The sequence below is a fragment of the Euprymna scolopes genome, chromosome 11, assembly GCF_053919585.1.
Source record: "Euprymna scolopes isolate OS-2025 chromosome 11, ASM5391958v1, whole genome shotgun sequence".
NCBI classification, from domain to species: Eukaryota; Metazoa; Mollusca; class Cephalopoda; order Sepiida; family Sepiolidae; genus Euprymna; species Euprymna scolopes.
The window spans coordinates 77631989-77656665 of NC_136492.1; the positions used below are offsets into that span (position 1 = coordinate 77631989).

The window sequence follows — 24677 nt, forward strand, 5'->3', positions numbered from 1 at the left end:
ATTCAATAAAAAGATAAATTATCATAAGGTTCGCTTCACAAAGAAAAATATTCTAAAATGAATATGACGGGAAATATTTTTTAAAGCGTTATACAATGTTTTATTTATTTTTTGTTTTGTTTTCACAAGTAACATATGAGGTAAGGAGTGGATAAAACCTTCCTGCAATGTGGTAATTATCTCCCTTGAAATCTGTATACCTGCACCTCTACCTGCGGACAAATTTGAGAGAGAAAAGTATATCAAAGATTGGCTGAGTAGAGATTTCATGCATACTTTTTAGAAACAATTGTCTCCTGTAAATTTTATAAAATTCCATAGTTTGTTGTAACGTTTTCAATAAAGTGGGAAAATAATAATTCTCAGCCTTAAAAATATGGATGTCTTCTTTAAAATCAACATACTATTAATAATATACAATATATGTAAATTACTAGAAAACTAAAGAAAAGTGACCTATTGAGCTACCCACTCAGCTTGGGTTAGATTGTTTGAATCAAGAGAAAGCGCGTTTGCAAAGCCAGTTAATTTTTAAAAATAAAGACAAAAATATGTCTTTCTATTTGCTATTTCTCTCTAGCTATGGTTAAATATTATTAATAATGAGGTGTGGTGATATTTCCTAATTTATTCCAATATCCTGTTCAATAGTTAGCTTTATTAACTTAATAGACAAAGAGTTACAGAAGTGAGAATGATAAACAATAAAATAAGAATGGGGTGGAGTTAACATACAATGAGAGAGGGTTAGAGAAATAGACAGAAACTTAGTAAGAAATGATTGGCATTTCTTCTTACTTACTTAGTAAGAAATGATTGACTTGGTGAATAAATTGTAAATTAACAGCTACTTAAAACAATCATAATGGACTAACTCAATCCCAAAACAAAGGAATATTTTAACATGTATATAGTGTGATTAAAATGTATAAGAAAAAGGCTTGAGGGGAACAAACATTGATTAACTCAGTTTTAGTATAATAATATGAGGTGCATTCCAAAAGTAATGCTTCCTATTTTTTATTCCCCCTAAATGAATCAGAGGGGATTGTAAATTGCGTTGTTATGATGACTGAACTAATGCATTCAAAAGTTTCATCTGTCTATTTCAGATATTGATGTTGTGAAATTCTTAAGAAAGCAACCCCTGTCATGGACATGTGTCAGAAGCAGAGATGCGTCCTTGAATTCCTGGCAAAAGTGCATTGATGACTATGTAGAAAAACCAATTCTGGGGTACAATGGAAACACTCTCGTCTTCATAGCTTCATAACTTTTGAGTTCAAAAATAGGAGGCTTTACTTTTGAAATGAACCTTGTATGACAAAGCACGCTCTGGACACCCATGCAGAGCCATCATTCTTTATTGGCAAAAGTGCCTAGAGAAATAAATTCTGAAGCACAAAAGGTCACCCGTTTTAATGGCATCACTTCTGTCTTCATAACTCTTCAACATTTGAGTAAAAACAAAAAAAAAGGAGACTTTACTTTTGAAACGATCCTTACAGACTATTAGTGGAAAATTTTTTTTTTTAAATTTGGCTCAGATTTTTTTTTAATTTCAGGAGTTTCATCAAGTATTCAATCTACCAACCCACAAAAGATATTCCCCTGTTTAAAAATAATTTGCCAATGTCTTTTCATAAAGAAACATTTCGATTTGTTTTGAATTAAGCTTAATTTTTTTATAGAAACCTTTTAATTTTAATAATTTGATATAAACTATAAGCTGATATCCCATTAAAAAAAATAATAATTAAAATAAAAAATGCTTTTGCAAATATTTTATCTCTGAGAAAAGCATCAAATTCTCTAAGAGAATTGTAATAAGGCTTGCTATTCAAGTAGCTTCTTTCCAAGGACTACAAGGCTGTGGAACTCTCTTCCTGCTCACTGTTTTCCTTCTACTTGCAGCCTTGGTCTTTTCAAGACTAAAGTCAATAGGCATCTCCTGTCTTTACAATAATCATCTTTCGTTCTTGTTAGCTTCTTACATCAAGTGGCTTCATGCCTTGTCTCAAGCGATTTCCATACAAAAAAAAAAAGACTTATTATTAACTAAAGGCTTTCATTTCTGGTAGTTAACATCATTATTTACCAAAAAAAATTTCCTAAACATTTTCATTTTTATAAAAGCCCAGGTTAAAAACCTGCCATAATAATCATTATTGTCCTCATCTATCTGTGAATCTTAAGATGATTTAGTGTTTCACTAAACCACAACCACAATCTGTTGTTCTTCCTTAAGCTCTCATCAGCGATCATCCTTGCCATACCAAATCCTACTTTATCTCAACCTGTGGTATTTTGTATTCTTTTTTATCGCTGAAATACTCATCTTTGTTTTCAAAGGTAACAATAAATTTCATGTTTTTGTTTCTAACTTTAAAATGTTGTTTTTTTTTTTCTTTTCTTTTTTTTTCCAAAATTTTCAACAAAAAACTTTAGTGCAAAACTCTGATTTTGCTTCAAACGAGAAACTTATCAACAAGTTTTGCAGAATGTCCACTGTCTGGCCCCAACATATACCTCATTAGTTTTTCTTGTTGAAAATAATAAATGCTGCTGGCCAAGAGGTTCTGATCTCCTTGTACCATTGAAGTACTTTTGAATTAAACTGATTAGGAAACAAAAGCTTTGGATAATCTCTTTTTTTCTTTTTTTTTTCCATTCCGAACATTTGTTATCCTCTCTCTCTCTCTCTCTCTCTCTCTCTCACACACACACACACACACCTAAAAAAAAGACATTAGTTTACTATTTACTCTCTTTCAACAGAATTTCCATGAGAATAACAACGACTACTCTTGAGCTGCTGCTTCCAACCATTTCATTCTTTTTAAAATTATTATTATTAGTAGTAAATCAAATTGCTATGCCCAGATCACATGAGAATGGTGTTATTTCAATCACATTTTGACTAAAATAAATACTATAAATAAATATTTGAAGATATAAAGAACTTGAAACATAAAACTTTTTCCAAAAATTACTGAATTTGGCATTAAATAACTTGAAATGGGTTGATATGCCATAATACAAAGCAACCAAACCAAACCAAACCAAACCAAACACATTTTGTAATTGCTGGAATATTTTATTTTTAAATGTCTGCCCTTTACCTGATATTTTGGTGGATTTTGATTGTAATTCTCAAGATAAAAGTTAAGAATTATGAATTTCAACTTATATAATTTTCTTTTTATTTTTACCAGGCCAAACGTTACCATTTGCTCCTCAAATTCTTCCGATAGAAATTGTTTTACTTTTTATCTTGCTTCTACTCGAATTACTTCGCATCTCTTTTGGTAAGAATCAAATTTTGGATGATTTTCTCTACAGATTCTAAATTTGATCATTTTGTTTCATGTTAATTTTTACCAAAATTTTAGCCTTATTTTTCTCAACAAAAAAAATGTTTAACCTATTTCATTGAAAAACTCTACTTTATTGAAAATCCATTTTTTCTTTCCAATAAAAAATCAAAATTAGTTGGGTTTTTTTTTCTAGTCAAAAGGTAATTAAAAAAAATAACTCTATTTACTATAAATAAAAAAAAAAATATTGTGTTCATAAAATTTTCAAAATATTTTCACATACTTTGAAATCTAAAATTGAAAAGTTTTTATTGGATTTTTATTTTTTTGTTATTTTTAATTCTTTCAACTCCAATTTTGATTCCAAATATGAACCAAAATTTGCAATAGGTATTTTGTTTCAAGATTAAACAATATGAAAGAGGGTTCATTGGCTGTTAAACAAACAAACCAAATTTTCATTTGATTAAAATAAAATTTTCACATCGTGAACAACAAAACTTTCATCTGTTAACTTTCACTTTTTTTATATAAAATGAATACAATATTTTCAAATTTTGTTTTTCACTTCATCTAAATCCAGAAAAAAAGTGAAATATAAATTTGCAATATAAATTCTTGCTTCCTTTATTTTGCCCTTCAATTCTCACATTCCATAAGTGAATGACAAAGAATTGCCTTTTTTGGGTCAGATCTACCCAATAAATACTTATTGTTGGCTACTTATTTAAAAAAAAAACAACTTTTTAAACTCCTTACATCAAGTGGCTTCATGCCTTGTCTGGAGCGATTTCCATAAAAAATTTTGTTAAGAAATAACTTTAAAAAATAGTCATGTAATTGATATGAAATAAAAATTTAGATTTCCTTCAGGTTTCTTGACTTTTGAAAAAGTAATTTTAATACAAACAAATGCAAGTTTTTATTTGATTACGAATTGAATTTGATTTCTTTTTTCTCTTTTAGGCAAAAGCGGTAACCTGACAGAGCGGATAGGTGGAGTGAGCGCCAGTATTGTTTTAAGCATCCCGTCCTTAATGGGCATCTTATACATAGCGTTTTGGCAAACTTATGTTCTTCGTATTGAACTTATCCTCGCATCAGTTCAAATTGTCTTTCTTGGTTTAGAGTTTATCTTGGCCATCTTTTCAGTAATCACATTTGCAAGGTAAGTAAATGGCATCCTGATAATTCATGGGTCATATAATGACTGCTTTCATCACAAAAGTTGATTTAGTCATCTTCACTGAAAGCCATCTTATTTCTTGCAAAAGATTTGTTTTGTCTCATCATACTAAAGAGCTGTGATAAAATGAAACAGTCACTAAATGACTTAGTCAATGTATGTTTGTGTGTTATAAAAATCAATACATTAACTGTTAGGACATTCCAATAAGTTTCAATAATGATTAAATTTACACAGAATCTAAAGACACCATCGAAATATTGCTTTGATTCCATCTCAGGTCACTAGTGGAAATTATCAGACAAATCCATAAAATAATTGAAATATATTAGAAAGATACAAAATCATTTTTTTTTTAATAGATTATCTTTGTTTCATTAAAAAAAATAATAAACCTTGGACAAAACTCAGTGAATAGTGTATATATATATATATATATATATATATATATATATATATATATATATATATATATATATAGTAATTTATAAAATATATATGGCGATTAAGCTACACTGAATATTCTGCGTTTAATCCAACTATAGGATTCGTCAGGCTTATGCACGAATTCTGTCGTTGCTTCTTGTTTTTATACATGTTGAGGATTACTAGTTGGCCAATCAGCTTTCTAGTATCCACCGCGCCCCTTCCTACCAGCCAATGGGCATGCATTTTATCAAACAAAGGATCTGTTTTAGAGCTAGGTTAGTGGTTTTAGGTGGCCGTTCTACTTCTTTTTTTTTTTTTTTTTTTTTTTCGTATAGTAAATTTATGTGAATAAATGAAATAGTTATATATATATATATATATATATATATATATATATATATATATATATATTTATATATAAATTAAAAAAAGGTTTCAACATTTTAATAATTATTTTTAAGATTTCATTTTTTTTGTTCTTCTTATATCCACTCCAAACAAGGAATGTTGCCAATGAGACATAAAAGAGACCACTTTGAATTAGAGGTCAGATTTATAGGGGCATCCTAAATGTGAAGTTGTGTAACGAGACACTTACATGCATTAGTTATTTTTCTGCGTGTTGGTACAGTCAGAGAAACAAGGAACAGATAGGGAATTCCAAAAGTTAGCAGTTTGAGGAAAGAAGCTTTTAAAGTAAAAAGCCTTTCTGGCATCTCGGACCTCTACATTGAAAGAGTGTGATTTTACTGATTATTGACTAGGTTGGGAGTATTTATATTGAGTGAGCACATGTGCAGCAAATTCGTTGGAGCACATTCCATCGAAGTACTCATAAAACAAGCACAGAGATGCAACATTATGGCAATGGGACAAGAGCTAGATCTTAGCTGACAGTGTAGGATCTATTAAGTTCAAGACTCTTTCTTGAATCCTGTCCAAATAGAGATGTTGGAGAATATTAAAATTAGAAGTAAATCTGTTTTGGAACAAGGTTTAAGTTGCCCTGGAAACCCATTTTAGAGGAATATATATAGGATGCCCCCATATCCTCCTCCCCAAAAAATAGAAAATTCCACATGAAATCATTAATAAAATTCAATCTTTACCACAATCCTACTACATTTGGTACAAACTCCTGTCTATGCCTGAGCTGTCTGCTAAGCCCTAGTCATGAATGTTTAACATTTAAAATGATTATTTATTACAATTGGTTATTTTACAGAAATGTTAAGAAGAAATACAGCGTCAACAACTACTTTTATTTTATTATCTTTTTTTTTAAAGAATACCGTGCTGACAGTTTTTATTTTTTTTATTACTTGACCTCATATTGGAAATGTTATTTTAACTTTTCTTTCAAAGCCAAATTGTAAACATTACTATATTTGAAATTATTTTTCCTAAGAAACCACCCAGCTAGCAATATATCTCCATACAGGCAATACCGAGTGAATACCTTTAATATATATATATAATATATATATATATATATATATATATATATATATATATATATTTGCTCTCTGTGCAGAGGTTTGTCAGGACCACCTGGCATAAGGATACTTTTCCATACAAATAAACCTTGACTAAATATTCCAAATAGTATTCGTGGCCCAAATAAAATCTCCTCAGTATGGCTAACCCACACTGGCTTTTACAATGAATGATGCACCTTCTCCAAGTCATGTTATCTTACAAAATAACACAAAGCTGTATATTCCACCAGACTAGATGTATTCTCATCCTGGAATCCAGTAAGATTGGGAGATCACTAGAAAAGTATACTATAACATTTAAATGGTCAGTTGGGGAGAAGGAAATTATGTTCTCAACTTCTTTACTAACTCATTGTTTGACAGGTAAAAAAGAATTTGAATTAACTATTCGAATCGCTATGTACTTGTATCTCATATAGAGATCAAGTGTTGGCCAATATTTTGACTTTGAAGTAAAATGAAACAAAAATATTGTGGTGTCTTGTATCATACTGCCCGGAGATGCAATTGAAAACAAAACTCTGTACCAAGATCAAACAATAGTATTAATTTTGTGTTAAGGGGTTTTGCAATAATGTGGGTTTTGTATTCATGCCAGACATCCACAAATAGCAAAGACAATGTTTTGCTTTATTTATAACAAAGTCTTGTAACAAGATTATTCACTACTTTTTCTAGATTAAAAAAGGAATTCCATGATAGTAATTCTTAATATAGAATTTAAGTACTTGATTTTTAGCAATCTGTGATAAGATTGAGTGGTGCTTATTTAAAATTACAGATTAAAAAAACAAAAATACAGAAAAATCTTTAATGTACGCCATGGAATGAAAATCTTATAAATTGATCAAGTAATTTTTTTTTAACAAAGAAAATCAAATTTTATGACAAAGTGAGACATAGGATTTGGATCGACCATGTTGAAGAAATAGGAGGGAGATAACTCAATTCGAATTATCAAGATCCAAATCAGCCTTATCATGGATACATTTATCTTTAAAATCGCTAAAAATCATAAACTTTTATTTTCTTAGTTAAAAAAAGAAAAACTATTTAATTAATTTATGTGATTTTGGGAATATGACCTCTTTGTTTCATGATGAGTACATCCATCATAAAAGATTTTTCTGTATTTTTTTTTTTAAATAAATGTAATTTTAAATAAGCACCGAATAATAAACGTTTTTAATAAAAGATATAAAAATAAATTTATGCAGATCTGATTGCAAAAACTTAAAATTCGTTCAACTGAAAAAGAAATTGAAAATTCTGAATTTAGTCACCTATGTAACAAGCAAATTTATTGGTTATTTTGTACTTCTTGTTGACAAAAAAAAAAAAAAAATGAACAATTTTTTTTGGGGGGGGGATTCTCACGTGTGTGTATTCGTGCGCAAAAACAAAGTATGGAGGGATAAAATTTAAAAGCTGAGCTGTTTTTGTTTAATGCTATAAGTTTCCATTAAAATTTTTTTTTAATTTGTTGACATTTTCATTGAATTCAACTCTTTAAGTTCTATTATTTGAAGATAAACATTAATTTCGTAAAGAACAAATTTTGATAAGAGCAAACTAAATACAACTAGTAAATTTTTATTTCCATTAATTCCCAAAACAGAACACTTTTTTACCATTTGTGACCCTTACAAAGATATAGATCAAAATACAATGATACTAAATCTTATGTCTAGAATGTCTATTTCACTTTGGATTAAAATTCATTACATGATTTTAATTCTATAAAATATCTTAAGAAGAAATTGAAATTCAGGGAATCTGGCTTAATTGGTGTCTAAAATCTTTGGATCAAATTCAATGCAAATCTGAAATATTTGAATTTTCAAATAGGAGGTTGTTTAATTGATGTCTAATACCTAGTGTTAAATTTTCACAAATCAGAGATATTTGAATTTTCATGAAGGTTTTCTGCTTTCTGTGCATAAAACTAATATAGCCTACATTTGGACGCCTTATACTTATTCCAATATTCATAATGATTGGTTTATTAGTTTGATCATGAATCTAGTTCATGAAAATATATAAATAATAAACATACCTAAATTTATATAGATAGAGATGAAAATGTTGATCATAAAGATATATTTACCAAATCTCTTCTGAAGGAATGTAATCAGACGTTTTAATATTATTTAAGAAATTATTTAAAAAGTTATATTTGTAATAACACTAGCAGGGAGACCTGACGTTGCCTGGGATTGAATGATTCTCAATGAATATTTCACACTCATATTTTTATTGTCATCAAAATCGGTGAAATCGCCCATTTTTCAATCAAATTGATTACCAGCTCTAGTTGGAGACCCATCACGGTGCACCAGGAGGAAACTTCACATGACTCACTGCAATGACTGAGTCCACAATATATTGTAGTCTACATTGCACTGTAGAGAATGTACTGTTGATTTTATTAAATTATTTTTTATATATAATAGCTTAAATTAAAGTTTAAAATGCATACATGTACTCAAAACAAAAATATTAATTTCTGAAACGCCCGTTATGTCAGAGAACCTACTGTTGATTTTATATATTGAGCCTTTAGACTTGTGTGATAATAAAACTTCTTAAATGCATTTGTGATGTTAGGCTGTATAAGGCGTTAACTTTGGTCAAAATCGCCTATTGCTTCTGTCATCGGATTATACTGATTATGGAGACTTATTGAAGACATTCCAATACAAAACCTATCTAAGAACACTGCCAGGCACATAAAGTACCTTCATGTGAAATTTAATGAAAATCGGGTAAGCTGTTTTTAAGATCATAGGGAATGACCTCACACACACACATGCAAAGTCCCTTTTAAAAAGTAAAGTAAAAATAGAGATATGTAATGTGGTTTCTGAGGTCTCCACTTCTAGAGAAACATTAAACATATTTTTTGTCATTCCAAAGAAAATATCTTTTTCAAATTTTTTTTTTTTTTCAGAGCCACACCATATTAATCTGGTTCCAGAGAAACAAACACATCTGAAAAAGCGAAAGGAATTAATTGCTGCACAAATCTTTTATATTTTTACATAAAGAAAAAAAATTCTTTTCGTACAAAAAATCTTTTATTATTCAAAATTATAAAAACAAATTGTAAATCAAAAATGCTAATTACAAAAATATTTCTTTTTATTCAATGATTGACTTGAAATCTGTGGAGAATAAAACATTTTTTTTCTTAAATCACATCTTTATTATTATTAATTAAAAAATATGTACAAATTTATTTTCATTCATTTTATGCCAACAAAATTGTGAAATACTTTGTACATTTCATTTGCATATTCATAAAAAAAATATATAAATTAAGGAACTGAGTTACAGTCAGGCATAAGTGTCTTATTTGTTTGGGAATTTTTTAGATGAGGATTGAAATTTGTATTATTTGAACATTGTGAGAATAACATACATGACGAAAATAATAATCCCAATAATATGAGTGTCTTATTGTTTTTTAATAAGAAAATATTCTGTTTCTGACTATTCATGTATGACATGAAAAAAATGGTCTTTTTAAAACAATGTGGTGTTTTTTTTTCATGTGATTGTAAGAATCATCAGGATATTTCTGTTTTAAATGGTGTGTGTGGAGGAGGGGGTCTGCATTAAATTTCTCTTCTGAGCAAAGAAAATGATAAAATTATTTTTATTCTTGATAAAATTTCGAGTTCAACATTCATTACCAACAGTTTCTAAAATACAAAAAAATATTTAACCAAACATTTCTGAAGGAAATTAACAACTTTTTTATCAACTTTTTAATTCTTGAAAAAAAAATCCTCAAAATATCGCAAATTCATCGTCACATAGTTATACAAGTAAATATACATTATTTTTGTGTTATTTTACATTAATATTTGGAACAATTATTTGTGACTTGAATTTGTACAGGTGATAATGAGGATTTTGGTTTGGCTTAACTTAACACAAATTGTGAAATTTGAATGTTTTATTTTTTAATAGCATGGTCACCCAGTGTGGCACATATTAACAGAAAAGAAAATTATTCAATTGCGAATATTAAATGTAGTTGTCCCAAACAAAATTAGCAGCATCAATCTAGTCAGAAGCTTTGAATTGCAAAGAATTCCAAGTAAATAAAAAAATGTTAATATTAATTCAGCAAGGATCAGCAGAGGGTAGTCTCTTCTCATAACAAAACGAAAAGTTACTTAAAAAAAATAAATAAATAAATATATTCAATATATTTTATACAGTGATTCTGATGTATGATTGATTCGTTTTTATCACCTCTGATTATAAATATAATCATCTGATTCTTTGTGATCATACTTTGATATTATGCCAAAAATATTGAGCATTTCATTTAAAACCTTTTCTCTCGACTGGAAAATCATTAGCAACTTACTACATAACATAAAAAAAAAAAAAAAAAAATTGAAACAAAATCTGCTAAATAATGTTAACTTCCTAAAAGAATGAATATTAAAAAAAAAAATGTGGGCATATTTTGTCCAAAGCAATGGTGAAATAGAATATTAGTTTTATGGGTATGTATTATGTAGTTTTTTTTTACTTTTAGCTAAACACACAGATGGATAATTTGTCTTTTATATAATTGATATAAAACATGAGATAAACCATTTGATTGTTGAAAAAGTTGATAAAACAAAAGTAACCATTATGAGTTGTCATTTTCTTTCAACAATGTTAGTTTACATAAATATGTGTCACTCTCATATATCTATATAATTATAAAATTCAAATGACCTTGTAACGAGTGATGTAACCCACTTTCTGGTTTACGACATCCGGTTGCACATGCATGCATAAACATTAACCCATAACAATGTAAACAAATAAACACAAATTGCTTCTTTTGCAGATTTTGACCTGCGTACTGAAATGTTAACGTTATTTCGAAATTATTATTTAACATGGGAAGAGTGGGAGTGTTTTGCAACTATTCTTTATTACAACTAAACAACTTTAACCCGTTGAAAAACATAAGAACAATTGTAGTAAAGCCAAGACTACTACTACCACTACTACTCTCTATCCGTCCCTTTTCCTTTCTTCCTTCTGTTTTTATTTTTTGTTTACATTTCTAGATACAAAATAGTTGTGTGAGAACAGTGAATTTGTTGACACATTTACTAATCTGCTTCAATATTAGTTTTATTTTATTTTATTTATTTAGGTTTTATCTTTTTGCTTCAGATATATTAATTTTTTTTTAGATTTTAAGTTTCTATATCTTGGTTGAAGGATTCCAATATGGGTTTTTCATTCTTATATTTCTCATCGGTAGGTTCATGTGCGTTTTTGCTGCTAAATGACTTTCGTCGGCGTTCGATTCATAGGAAAATCATGCTTAATTTTCGATTTTTGAGCAATTATTTGGAAAAATAGGTAACTTTACACGAATGGGAAGGATTTTTTTTCATGTTTGAGTGATTCGTCTGTGATTTTTCATTTTAATATACTTTCATAGAAACGTTTCTGTTATGTAAAAAAAAAACTATTTTCTTTACGTCACAAGTGTCACGCTCATAGATGAATTCCATAGCTAATATAACATACCGACCCAACGGGTCACAGGTAGTCTAGTACATATATAAAAATCTAAAATGTAGGTTTGTTCATAATCGATAATCTAAATAACCACCGGTCCGATTTCTTTGACATTTTGGTATAGTATTTTCATTGTACTGATTCATGTTTTTATATATCTCTTTAATTATAACATTATACTTAATTTTTATTTAATAATTTTGGTGGTTTTCTTTGTCATGATGTTGTCATTTTTTTTTTTTATTTGGAGAAATATCACCGCCTGCCGGTGATTCACGAGTCACGCGACGAAGAAACTTTTGGTCAACATCGGTATCTTGCTTAATGTAAACAGAATTTGTTTACAGTATGGGTATATTAAAAATGTTTCACAAATTTTACATGGGTAAAATTTAATCACGTGATTATTGAAAATGTAATTATGCGATTAAAATTTAATTTCAATTAACCACGTGGTCGCTTTCCTGTCAATTATTCATTGAAAATGGATATTAGCAGTGGATCATTTTTACTCTTAAGGAAATTAAAAGATTTTAAATGGAATTCGACATATATTTGTTCAGTGACTAATGAGATTCCTATTTCAGTCATTTAAATTATTTAGAGTGAAATGAGTTTAAGAATTTATATCCAAACCTAAATATTATTTTACTTAAAAAATAACATTAATTCACTAAGTTATAACAAATTTCATTGTGAAACCATCACAAACTTCTACAGCTACTTACGTTATATATTAGAAACTGAGCGACACCTAAAAATCTTAAAATTTAAATTTTTGGCATTTAAAAAAAAAAATTGCAGAATCTGGTAACTGAGTGTCAAATCAATAATAATCTACTGAAAATATTGAAAAAAAAACAAAAAACGAAAAGAACCTCTCCCATATGGGCAAAATTTGGTTTCATGTTTCCCTTGAGTGTTTTCAATAAGGGGTATCAATTTACTAGAACTTTGTATTAGAAACTGAGCACCCCTTTTGGGATTTTCCCATCAATTATGGTTAGGGCTCGACCGGCAATCACTAGATAAAGCCGAGCATTGTTTAAATGTTGAAATACTAGATCAACAATTTTTTTTTGTTTTTGTATACAAAAATGTAATTTTTAATTATTTCTTGGATGATAGCGGGTATTTTTTCCTGTTTATTTTATAACATCTGTTGGCAACAAAATAATTTGTAAATTCTCTTGAAAAAATAATTTTCTGTATTTTCACCTAACAATTTGCAATAAAAAAATCATCTTTTCTTGGAAAAAACTCAACTTTCGTTGATAAAAAAAATTGCAAAAAAAATAATAAAAGTAAATAAACAAAATGTAACTTTTCTTAAGGAATATATATATATATATATATATATATATATATATATATATTCAATAAATTTACAGTAGGTTTTTGTTATTTTTTATTTATTGTATTTCTATTTTTTTTCAGTTTGTTTTGATATTCGTTTGCATCTATTATTTTGATCGACTTAATCCGGTGACTGTCAGTCAAGCCTAAACCATAATTGACGAAAAATCCCAAGTTAAATCCCAGGTCAAATTCTGCAAGAAGACCAAAAAAAAAAATATATGGGGTGTTCATTGTACAAGTCGGCCAATAAAAGACTAAGCTTGTTTCCTTCAATAATTACAAGAAACCTTCTCAACCACTAATAGCTATGGTTAAAGATACATTACCTAAAAGTACTTCTTTCAAACTCCCCAGATTAACATTCACAAGGAACATGAGTTGGAACAGATACATTGAGAGCATTACCAGGATCACTGCGAGGAAGGTAGGCTCTCTATACCATGCTAGAAAACTATGTACGCTTAAAAATATCCTGTACCTCTACAAGGCCACCATTTGCCCATGTATGGAGTACTGTTGTCATATTTGGGCTGGTGCCTCTGCTATATGTCTCTCACTTCTGGACAGGGTTCAAAAAAGAGTTGTCAAACTGATAGGTCCTGAACTGTCATCTAAGCTTCAGCCTCTGTCCCATCGACGAAATGTTGCATCCCTCTGCCTGTTCTACAAGTATTTTAATGGTGGATGCTCCGACGTAGTACACGCACTTGTACCTCCTCGACATAAATACCCCCAACAAGCAGCAAAGTCCCACCCCTACACAGTAGAGATCCCTAGATGTAAGAAAGCCTTCTACTCTAATAGTTTCTTCCCCAGAACTGTTAAACTTTGGAATTTCCTTCCGGTTTCCTGCTTTCCCAACTGTATTGACAAGCAGAAATTCAAATGTAATGTGAACAGACATCTTGCTGCACAACTCCCTACATAGTATTCCTGCAACTTATGGCCCCGATAGTAGCCCCCTACATTAAAGTGGAACTGTTTAGCATGAAAATGGAATAAAAAAAAAAATTTTTTAAATACAGAAAACTACCATTCATCTTTTATGATATAGATTCCAAGTAAATATATTTCTTTTGGTGGGTGTCTGGAATTCCCCTTATATTAAAAACCAAAATACAAAACGATCTTTATGATGTACATACCCGTGACAGTACAAAAAGAAATCATATCTTAAAAATTACGTAAATTGATCAAAGAATTTTATTTTTACAAAGAAAATCATTTTTAAAAGATTTAAGGCAATTAATGGGAAATCGTAGGCATTACATGTCTGATCTCCCAAGTTTGGCTTACTGCTACATCTTTTCATTTCGATAAAATGGCAACATAAGACAGCCACGCTCACTTCTAAAATTTGATTTTCTTAGTTAAAAATAAAATTACTTGATCAATTTATGTGATTTTTGGAATATGAAATTTTTGTTCCACCATGGATACATACATCATACAGATTTTTTACTTTTGTTTTATTAATATGGGAGAATTCTAAACAACACCTTTCTTTCTTGATAATTGTAAGCAAGATCCAGATTTTTAGAATAGAGAATAAATTTGGATTGTCAATGTTTTTTGGTTCCAATAAAGTAGATTTACACTGTAAAAACTGCTTTCAAATTTTACAAAAAATGAAGGCATTTTATTTTAAGTTCATTTTTCCATTTAAAAATAAGACTAGTATATTTAAATATGACCCCCCCCTTTTTAAAGGAAAATATGAACCTGTCATCTCCTAGTGCCACCCAGTCATAATTATTTGAGGTTTTACCGTCAAGTTTAGTTTTAACTAATCTTTTAAGGGAAAAATTTTTGTTGTTGATAACAGAAAATAATTAAATATTTTGTATTTAAAAGAAAAATTAAACATTTCTAAAAAGTTTCCGTATCACAGAAATGCAAAAGTTGTCTCCCTTACCTAAAAAAAGTTTGTGCAGAGTTACAGCCCTTACATTTAATCGGCCGAGAATAGAAACTATTCAATAAACGTTCGCCCAACAATGAACACTTAAATACGTCCAAAGTAATTCTTTTTTAATTGTATTTAGATTATAAATAATTTTTACTGATGATCTAAATTATTTCTTCATATTTGTTTCTTATTCACAAAATACCACTTTATTTTACTTTTCAAATAGGTTTGAATTATTGTAGATGTATATTTCCATTAATTTGACCAAGCATTTTCAAGAAAAAACTTTGGATCAAAAGGATCACAAAATAACTCTCGGCACCTGAAAAAAAATGTTAGTGACAACATTTTTCTTGCTCTGTAATTTTCTTCTTCTTTTTTTTTTTTTAAAATTTATCTCAGGCAGAGCTTACAACAATTTTGGCAAGATATTTTTCCAAAATTATATCCAATGTTGTAAGAACAAAACAGAGAAAGAAAAGAAAAAGGAATTTTCTTCTCAAAGTTTTTTCTTGGACGTTTTTCTATAATAGACGATCATGGCAGCAACAAGAAAATTGAGGAGAAAACTGCAAGTAAAGTTGAGAAGCACAGCCAAATCCCCAGTCAGAAATAAAGTTGTAAAATAACGAGCTGAAAAATAAAAAAAATTATTTTTGAAGATTGCATTTATTTAGAAAAATTATTTTGATAGAGGAAAAAAAAGTTTTTAAAGAAAATATGGTTCTTAATCAGAATTTCCTTTATATTAAAAAAAAAAAAAAAAAAAATCTGTATGATGAACATGCCCGTGATCAAACGAAAATATGTTCCAAAAATCACATTAATTGATCAAGTAGTTTTATTTTTATAAAGAAAATCATCTTTAAGCAATTCATGGGAATCGTAGGCATTATGACATAAATCTTGCAAATTTTAATAATTGAGTTATCGCCATTTGTTATTTTTTTTACAAATTGTTTTCAAAATGGCAAACAAGACAACCACTCTTGTGTTACTAATAAAAATTGATTTTCTTATTTAAAAATAAAACTACTTGATCAATTTACGTAATTTTTGGAATATATTTTTGTTTCATCATGGGTGCCTACATCATACAGGTTTTTTTTTGTTTTTTTTTAATATAGGGAGAATTCTGGACAAGAACAGAAAATACTTATTTGGATTATTCAGATTACTATTCTTATCTTGATTGTTATACCTACAAAGTTTTGAGTAATGTAACCTCTGACCTTCTTTAAACGAATCTTTTTGAACTCAGTACTGAATTTTTAATTGAGTCCTTTAATTAATAGGGCAAGATTGTTCTCATTTCATCTCCCATAACCAGGTAGATACATTGATTTATGTTAATCATTATCGCCTTGAACCTTCAACCTATCCATATATGTATATTACTATTTATTACTGAAGAATTCCTTAATACTCACTATTTGATCAGGGTTGGTCTTCTCACTGTTTGTGTTGCGTGGAAACTTGGGTAGTAATACCAGTCAAAGATCTGTTTTCGACAATCAGCCCAACAGGTTCTGGGTCATTTTAGTGGCCCTTTAACTGTTGGACTGAAATATTCATCTTGGGTAGTACCTAGGAGGTCCATTTTCCCAGACCTTGCCTTACAGCTTTTGGGAGAAGTAAGTTCATTGCTTACTGTCTAGGACGCCCTGACTGGGGAATACTGACAGGGTTACCTGGCCAATTTTTACTCTGCCAGAATGCCTCTTCTTTAGGGGTGCTGGCTTGATTCTCCTCACCTTCTGATTTTGTGTCACATCTTCCTGTGGTGGCAAGGAAGTAAATATCTACTGTAGGATTCCTATCCTTTTTTTGTGGGTTCAGATATTGCAATTTTCTTACTGTGTTCCCGTCTGCTAAAATAAATATCATTTAATTTGAAAATTTGAGGTCAATTTTATTGACAGCTTTTCTTGGATAGAAATGTAGTAACTTAGGGGAAACCGTCATATTTGGTAATAAAAAAAAAAAGCAAATTTTGTGCTAATTTTGGAAGGGAAGCAAGAAAAGAGAGGGGAAAGAAATAAGAATGAAAAGAAAATTATTTAAAAAGACAAAAATATAAATCAATCATGTGACTGCATACTTTCGTCTAATAACGTAAAGTTGGGCCAAAGCTTTATCTGGGCCTTACTTCTTTACATTGTATGAAGTATTCCTCACGTTATGCAATAGAAAAATTAATAACTCAAAAACTATCATCTAATCAGGCTGAAATGTTGCATAGTTGTTACTGTTATCAAAGAGCATCCGACCAGATATTATGTTATATAAACAGAGATTCTGTGTGTCTGTCTATCCATCAGTAACAATCTTTTTAAATATATATAAATCATAATACATAAGATATAAATACATTGCATGTCTCATTTCAAAATATCAGATCTTAACTACTTTTAGAAATAGAGAATATTGCTTTAATAGTAAATAAATTAACAAACAAATAAAGCAGATGCAATGACCAGAAATCAAAACCAAAACCTTGAGATTTTCAAGTAACTGACCTATTTAGACTTCTTTATGAATATCTCTCGAAACATTACCTGGAAAAAATAATTATAGCTTTGGCATGTCATAGATTTATGATTTACATCCGAAAAATCAGAAGTTGAACTCTTGTCAAAATGTCAATCTTAATCAAACTTGTCAAGATCAATGTCAAAGATAAAAGGTCATATACGAGGGGCATGCAATAAGTAATGCCCCTGACCCACTTCCTATAGCAGTAGAGCAACGAAACTTAGCACAGTTATTAGTCTTTCTCTACATAAGAACCACCCAGAGTTATGCATTTTTCCCATCGTTTGATGCAGCTCTGGAGACCGTTTTTATAGAACACCCCAGGTTGGTTCTCCAACCACGACATGACTTCAGAAATCAAGGCTGCATCATCTGGGAAACGCTTTCCTTTCAAAAACAACTTCATGGCTGGGAAGAGGTAAAAGTCAGAGGGCGCAAGGTCAGGAGAGTAGGGAGGATGGGGAAGGATTTCATAACCACACGCCCGTGCTTCTAATCTGGCCACATGCGAGTTGTGGACCAGAGCGTTGTCCTGCAGGAGGAGGGTAACTTTGCTGATCTTGCCCCACCTCTTGATTTTGATAGCTTCCCTTAATTTCCTCAAAAGTGAAGCATAATAAGCTCCTGTAATTGTGGCACCATTTGCCAGGAAATCTGTCATCACTACTCCGTCCAGGTCCCAGAAGACTGTGAGTATGTCCTTGCCAGCAGAGGGCTGCACCCTTGCCTTCTTTGGAGGTGGTGAGTCCAAATGCTTCCACTGCATTGACTGGGCTTTGGTCTCTGGATCATAGTGATGGATCCAGGTTTCATCCTGTGTAATCAGTCTTTTGAAAAACTTTGACTCATCTTGGCACATCTCCAAATTCATCCTCGAGGACTCAATGCGTTCTCGCTTCTGGAATGGTGTGAACAACCTGGGAATCCATCTGCCAGACACCTTATGCATATGCAAATGGTCATGAATGAGTTTCCACAGACCCTGTACTAATCTTGACATCTTGAGTATTTGGCAAATAGTAATGCGCCGATCTTCCAAAATGGCAGCCTCAACTTGACGAACAGATGCCTCATCAATAGCAGAAGAGGGGTGACCAAGTCTGGGAGCTGTTTCCACAGACTTCCGGCCATGTTTGAATTCACGATGCCAATGTTTTACAAGGTCATATGATGAGGCATTATCACCATAAGTTTCTTTCATTTCATCAAAAGTCTCCTGTGGTGTGCGTCCTTTCAAATACAAAAACCGGATCACTGCTCGACATTCAACAGGCTCCATTTCACACCTGACTCAGTTCAAACACCTGTAAAACAGAAACCACAATTAGTTCAGAGCCACATAACTCATAGAGATATAAATCATTGCACATGAAAAATTTCAGCTAGATCAGACAACTGGAAGTGGGTCAGGGGCATTACTTATTGCACACCCCTCGTGAGATACAGACTTCATTGGCTACAATATGGGCCAAGTAGCCAGTATCTACAATGACAGAAATGAAGTTATCACCAAAATTGTGATTTTTAATTTTTCTGTGATTGTTACTAGATATCCCAAAATTGAATAATTTTTTTTCATGGAAATCGCTCCAGACAAGATGTAAAGCCACTTGATTTAAGGAGCTAACTAGAACAAAAGATGATTATCGCAAAAAAAAAACAGGAGATGCTTATTGATGATCATTGCACGGACATGCATGAGCAGGAGAAAACCAGTCAACAGAAAAAGAGTTCCACAAGTTTGTAGTTCTTGGAAAGACGTTACTGGAATAAGAACCTTTATTACAATGAGGTATAAAAACAGGGAAGTCAAATGAGTTGGAACAAAGGCCGCAAAGAATAGATTAGACAATTCTGAAAAACACATGCTGCCATAATATTTACAAAAAAGACTGAGACTAAGAACATCAGAGTTATGAGAGAGAGAGGGGGGGTGAGAGAAAAAGAAAAGGTGGGAGCCAATCAAATTACAGATATGTTTCTGTACCATATCAAATATCATAACAGTACTCCATACATGGTATGAGAGTAGATTTGTAGATGTGATTTGCAGGTGTGAGACAGTTTTTAGAGCGATAGAGAGAACTGACTTTATGAGAAGCAGAAGAATAAAGAATCTTATATATAAACCCCAAGAAAGATTTCATAAGAAAGAAAGATCAAGAAGTTCTAAGGTAAACTTAGATCATAACCAATATGATGATTGGTCAAGTAATGTGAACACTAGGCTGTAGAAAATCTAATTGAAAAGCTAAAAATGCAGTAAAATCTTTATGATGTATGCACCTGTCACGGAACAAATATGTCATATCCAAAAAGCCACATAAATTGATCAAATATTTTTTTATATAAAGAAAATCATTTTTTTAAACAATTTTAAGCGATTAATGTGAAATCGTTAGCATTACCAGATTTAAAGTTATCTGCCCTTGTGTTTTTTTTAAAGATGGCAAGATGAAACAGTCCTTTTTGCTTACTCAGAATTTTTTTTCTTAATTACTACTTAATCAATTTAAGTGATTTTTGGAATATGACATTTTTGTTCCGTGACAGGTAGGTACATCATAAGTATTTTTCTGTATTTTTGTTTTTTAAATAAGTTGAATTCTGAACAATAACCAAAAAGTTATAAACTTAATCGAAAACATAACCACCATAGTTGAGGTAATAAAACTTTGTTTTTTTGTTTTGTTTTTTTTTTGGTTTTTTTACTCACCTAACGAAGATGTGCCTAACAAACACCAAGTAGTTAGGCTGAGTTGGCCAGCATCTTTGGTCACGTATAATTCATGGATCTGGAGAAATTTACTTAGGATAGAAATCGGAATGGACAACATCTAAAAATGGAGGAAAAAAAGGTTTAATTATAAAAAATTATTAAAATTTAGAGTTTAATTTATGTTATGAAAATCTTGCAAAATAAAAACATAGTTTTGGTGTAATCTTTAAATAAAAAAAAACAATATCTAGAATGTATTCTCTAACACTGTAAAGGATTATTTTTAAAAAATAAAGATTTGATAAGAAAAATGTTCTCAATTGCAATGTAAATATATTAATGCCTTCTCACACATAAAAAACAAAACAGATGTATGTACATTGCATTTTTACTTACTTATTTTATAAAAATTTTTAGCAAAAAAAACAAAAAAAACAGCTTGAGAGTTCATCTAAATTAAAATTGGTTGCTTCTTGTTGTTCTTGACATAAGAGTCCCAGGTTGCTCGAATGATGTGCCTAAATATCATATGAATAAAGAATCAGCAGGATGAATCGTTCCTTAATTTGTCGTACATAAAAAGCAAAAACTGATTCTTTAAGCATTTTTTTATTTTGATCATTCTTGAATGAATTGAACCTCAGGTGCGTTTTTTTTTTTTTCTGAGATGATAACACACTTTGTCCAAATTGGCAGCTGGTGATGAACACCTTAAGCATATTCAATCAGCACAAATTTATTTTAAAATTTAATATGAAATTTATTCAAGGAAATATACTAAAAAAAAAAAAAAAGTTAGGTTTTTATCCTTTTTTCATCAATAAAAATTTTTTTAAAGTGAAGTAGAAAAGTATGAACTTACAATTGCCATCTTCAAGATAACAAAAGGTAATATTCTGAATGCTAAAAGGGAGAAGCAAACAAAATAACTGTAAATCTGGTTAAAGAAAACAGACCAAAATTAATGAATGGCTGGGAGAGTTAAAAAAAAACGTTCACATTTACTTTTTTGTGGAAAAAGCTCAGAGTTTTTAATCAAAAAGACTAATTTTTACATTACAAAAATCTAAAATTTGTAATAAATCACGTTTTTTCACTAACTTTTGTGATGTTTATGGATTTTCCCAATTACCTTGTTGTAATAGAACTTCCTGGTTCAGTAACTTATTTCCAAAAACTGCTAGCTTGTGGAATTCTCTTGTTGCTGACCGTTTTCCTCCTACCCACAGCGTTGGTCTTTTTAAGACTAAGTTAAATAGACACCTTTTATTTTTGCATTAATTATCTTTCATTCTTTTTATAAAAAAAAGCAAAGCTTTATTCTATAAAAAGTCAACATACAAAAACTATTTAAAAGAAACATTTAATTCACTAAAAACTTCTAACAAATTTTGTATGAATGCCATATTTTGTTACTTGCAGTATACACAATCCCAACGTGCGTATTCTGCCAGTTACAAGAAGTTGTATCTATATTATGACGTGCTTACTAAAAACTTTTGACAATGCTCTAGAGAAACTGAAAATTGAGGAATATTTATTAATTTATACGTTTGGTCAAAATTTCATCAAAATCAGAGGTATCTAGATAAAAGACTTCTAGTTCCATTTTTAATTAAACTAAATATTGCCCACATTACCTACCTTTAAGCTTAGCAGCTGTGTTACAAAATATGAAATACTCATATCTGTTGAGTTTCTCAAACCTTTCCCTTTTGCACATCAGTTCAAATGAAAAAGTTTTTTGTTTGTTAATTTAAATCACAAAACAAAAACAAAAAGATATTTTATTTAGGTTTATGATGATGATCGATATCAGCTAGGAAATAACTAGAACAAGAAGTAAACTAATACCTTGCACCAACAAATTTCACCACCAATAGAAGAGAGAGAGGGGAGGAGAGATACATTTTTTTTTTCTTAATCTTAGCGCACAGTAACAAGGCACAAGTTAATCTCATCCTTTTATTTTCTTCATTTCTTCAATAGAAAATATTTGATACCAAACAAAAAAAATCAGATTAGGGTAAAAGTTTTAGCTCTTGTCAAGAATTTCCCTTATATTAAAAAACAAAAAAAATACATGTAAGATGTAAATACTCGTCATAAAATGAAAACATCTAGGTTGGCAGTATTTTTGCGAACAGTTGGCTGAGATGGCGGAAATTTTCTGTTTCTATGTCTATCCTTGTAGCCATGTCACTAGTAAGGGTGCTGGAGGTAAACGTTTTGTCTGGGCTGACGTTATCCGCCTGATAGTCAGGGACCCGAACCTTGGATTAACCACTAAGGAGGCTGTCCTATCAGCAGGTGCAAAGTACTGGGGCTGCTGTATTGCCATTTGGTGAATGGATTCTGGACCATGCAGTAGCTTCTGGTGGGGCCTCTCGATGCCATACTAGTGGGTAATTGTTACGGCTTTACCTTATCATTAGCTACAAATAAAAAAAAAAAAAATTCTTCGTTTCTTTTTCTCTCTTAATTTCCCCTCTCTGTCCTGCTCTAAGTAAATCTGTCGACCTAGTCCACAAATTCCAAAATTTCATCATGACAAGTTTCAAGAAAAAATACACGATTAAACCCGGTTCTCCAACTTCCAACGTAGACCCCTACTACCATGTCTCCTTCTCCAACATCAGGGGTCTTCGTTCTAACCTTCCAGAGGTTGAAACCCAATTACAGGAGACTAAACCAGACCTTTTATTTTTAAGTGAAACTGGCATTGGACAGGCTATTTCCCTAGATGAGTTTGCAATTTCAGGATACTCTAACTTAACTTCTAAATCTGACCCCCAAGATCGCCATGGGCATGGAATATGTGCCTATATTAAAGATAGCTTTCCATGTGGGAGGGACATCTCCAGGGAAGATCCTAACTTACCCTATATGTGCTTCCGGGTTGCTTTAGCTCACACTACTGCATTTATATTTACTCTCTATCGCCCCCACAACAGCGGAGTTACTATCTTTCAAAGCATATCTGAGAAAATTGACCAAGTCCTTTCTACTTATCCTTCAGCTAACATTCACGTATGTGGAGACTTCAATGTTCACAACGTCGAATGGTTGACCCACTCAAACAAGACCGATGATGAGGGGAGGTTCTGTCATGATTTCTCCATTGCCTATGACCTCACTCAGATTGTTCAGGAACCTACCCGTGTGCCCGATAATGACGGCCAGTATGCGAGCCTACTAGACCTTTTTCTCACAACTTGCCCTGAACTATGTTCAGTTTCTGTTCTGTCGCCTCTTGGATCTTCCGACCACTCTGTTGTATCAATTAAGATAAAAATGAAATGTAATAAGTCCCCAGACGTACCTCTTCATCGTACAGTATATCGATACACTAAGGCTGACTGGGATAGCTTCCGTACATTTATATCTGATCTACCTCTGCATTCCATGTTTAAAAAGGATGTGTCCTCTATAGTATTAGACCTTACTGAATGGTTAATTGTAGGTATTGACCATTTCATACCCTCTAAAAAGTTTCAGCAAAAACCTAACAGCCAGCCATGGTTCTCTCCAGAATGTGCTGCTGCCATTGCGCACAGAAATCACTTTTTCCACTGCTTCAAACGTAATAGATGTATGGAAACTAAAGCCGTTTTCAGGACTGCCAGCAACCATTGTAAGAAAGTAATAAGGAACGCAAGAGTGTTGTATGCTCAATCTGTTAAGTCCAAAGTAGCTGAGCAGAGGCTTGGTTCCCACCAGTTTTGGCAAATAGCAAACAGAATCCTGAATAGAAGCGTGTGCTCCATCCCAACTATTATCAATGGACCTGAGGTAATCTCGTCAGCATCAGACAAAGCCAAACTCTTTGTCAAGAACTTTGCAGCTAATTCTACCCTTTGCGACCAAGACCGCCAACCTCCAATATTTCCTCCTGTATCAGAAAACACGCTATGTGATATACGTATATCTGTACGTGATGTTGCGAAGCTAATCAAAAACCTTGATTCGAGTAAAGCAACTGGCCCTGATGGTATTCCAATTATAGTACTCAAAAAACTTCAACCTGAATTAGCGCCCATACTTACAAAACTGTTTAAATGTTGTCTTAAGGAGAATAGTTTCCCATCTCCCTGGAAAATCTCATCAGTATGCCCTGTATTTAAGAATTCAGGTGATCGCTCATCCCCCTCTCAGTACAGGCCAATAAGTCTCCTGT

At 31.1% G+C, this 24677-nt stretch overlaps 2 protein-coding genes across 3 annotated transcripts in view; one reads left to right on the plus strand and one right to left on the minus strand.

Annotated features, from left to right (window-relative positions):
• The window catches only part of LOC145287922 (transmembrane protein 216-like), a 46289-nt gene extending 36663 nt beyond the window's left edge, over nt 1-9626 (plus strand). The window contains exons 3-6 of one of the 2 annotated variants that reach the window (XM_080135871.1): nt 2259-2352; nt 3216-3308; nt 4284-4485; nt 9382-9626. In XM_080135871.1, coding sequence (XP_079991997.1) covers nt 2259-2352; nt 3216-3308; nt 4284-4485; nt 9382-9397 — 405 coding nt within the window. In that variant the 3' untranslated portion in view covers nt 9398-9626. The remainder of the gene's footprint in view (nt 1-2258; nt 2353-3215; nt 3309-4283; nt 4486-9381) is intronic. The other variant, XM_080135872.1, reaches the window with a different exon arrangement.
• A 1136-nt stretch (nt 9627-10762) lies between these two features.
• Nucleotides 10763-24677, minus strand: part of LOC145287921 (solute carrier family 66 member 3-like) — a 30978-nt gene continuing 17063 nt past the window's right edge. Inside the window, exons 4-6 of the mRNA XM_080135870.1 lie at nt 21363-21429; nt 20498-20618; nt 10763-15879 (exon numbers count right to left, since the gene is read on the minus strand). Of these exons, the coding sequence (XP_079991996.1) occupies nt 15746-15879; nt 20498-20618; nt 21363-21429 (322 nt within the window). The 3' untranslated portion in view covers nt 10763-15745. The remainder of the gene's footprint in view (nt 15880-20497; nt 20619-21362; nt 21430-24677) is intronic.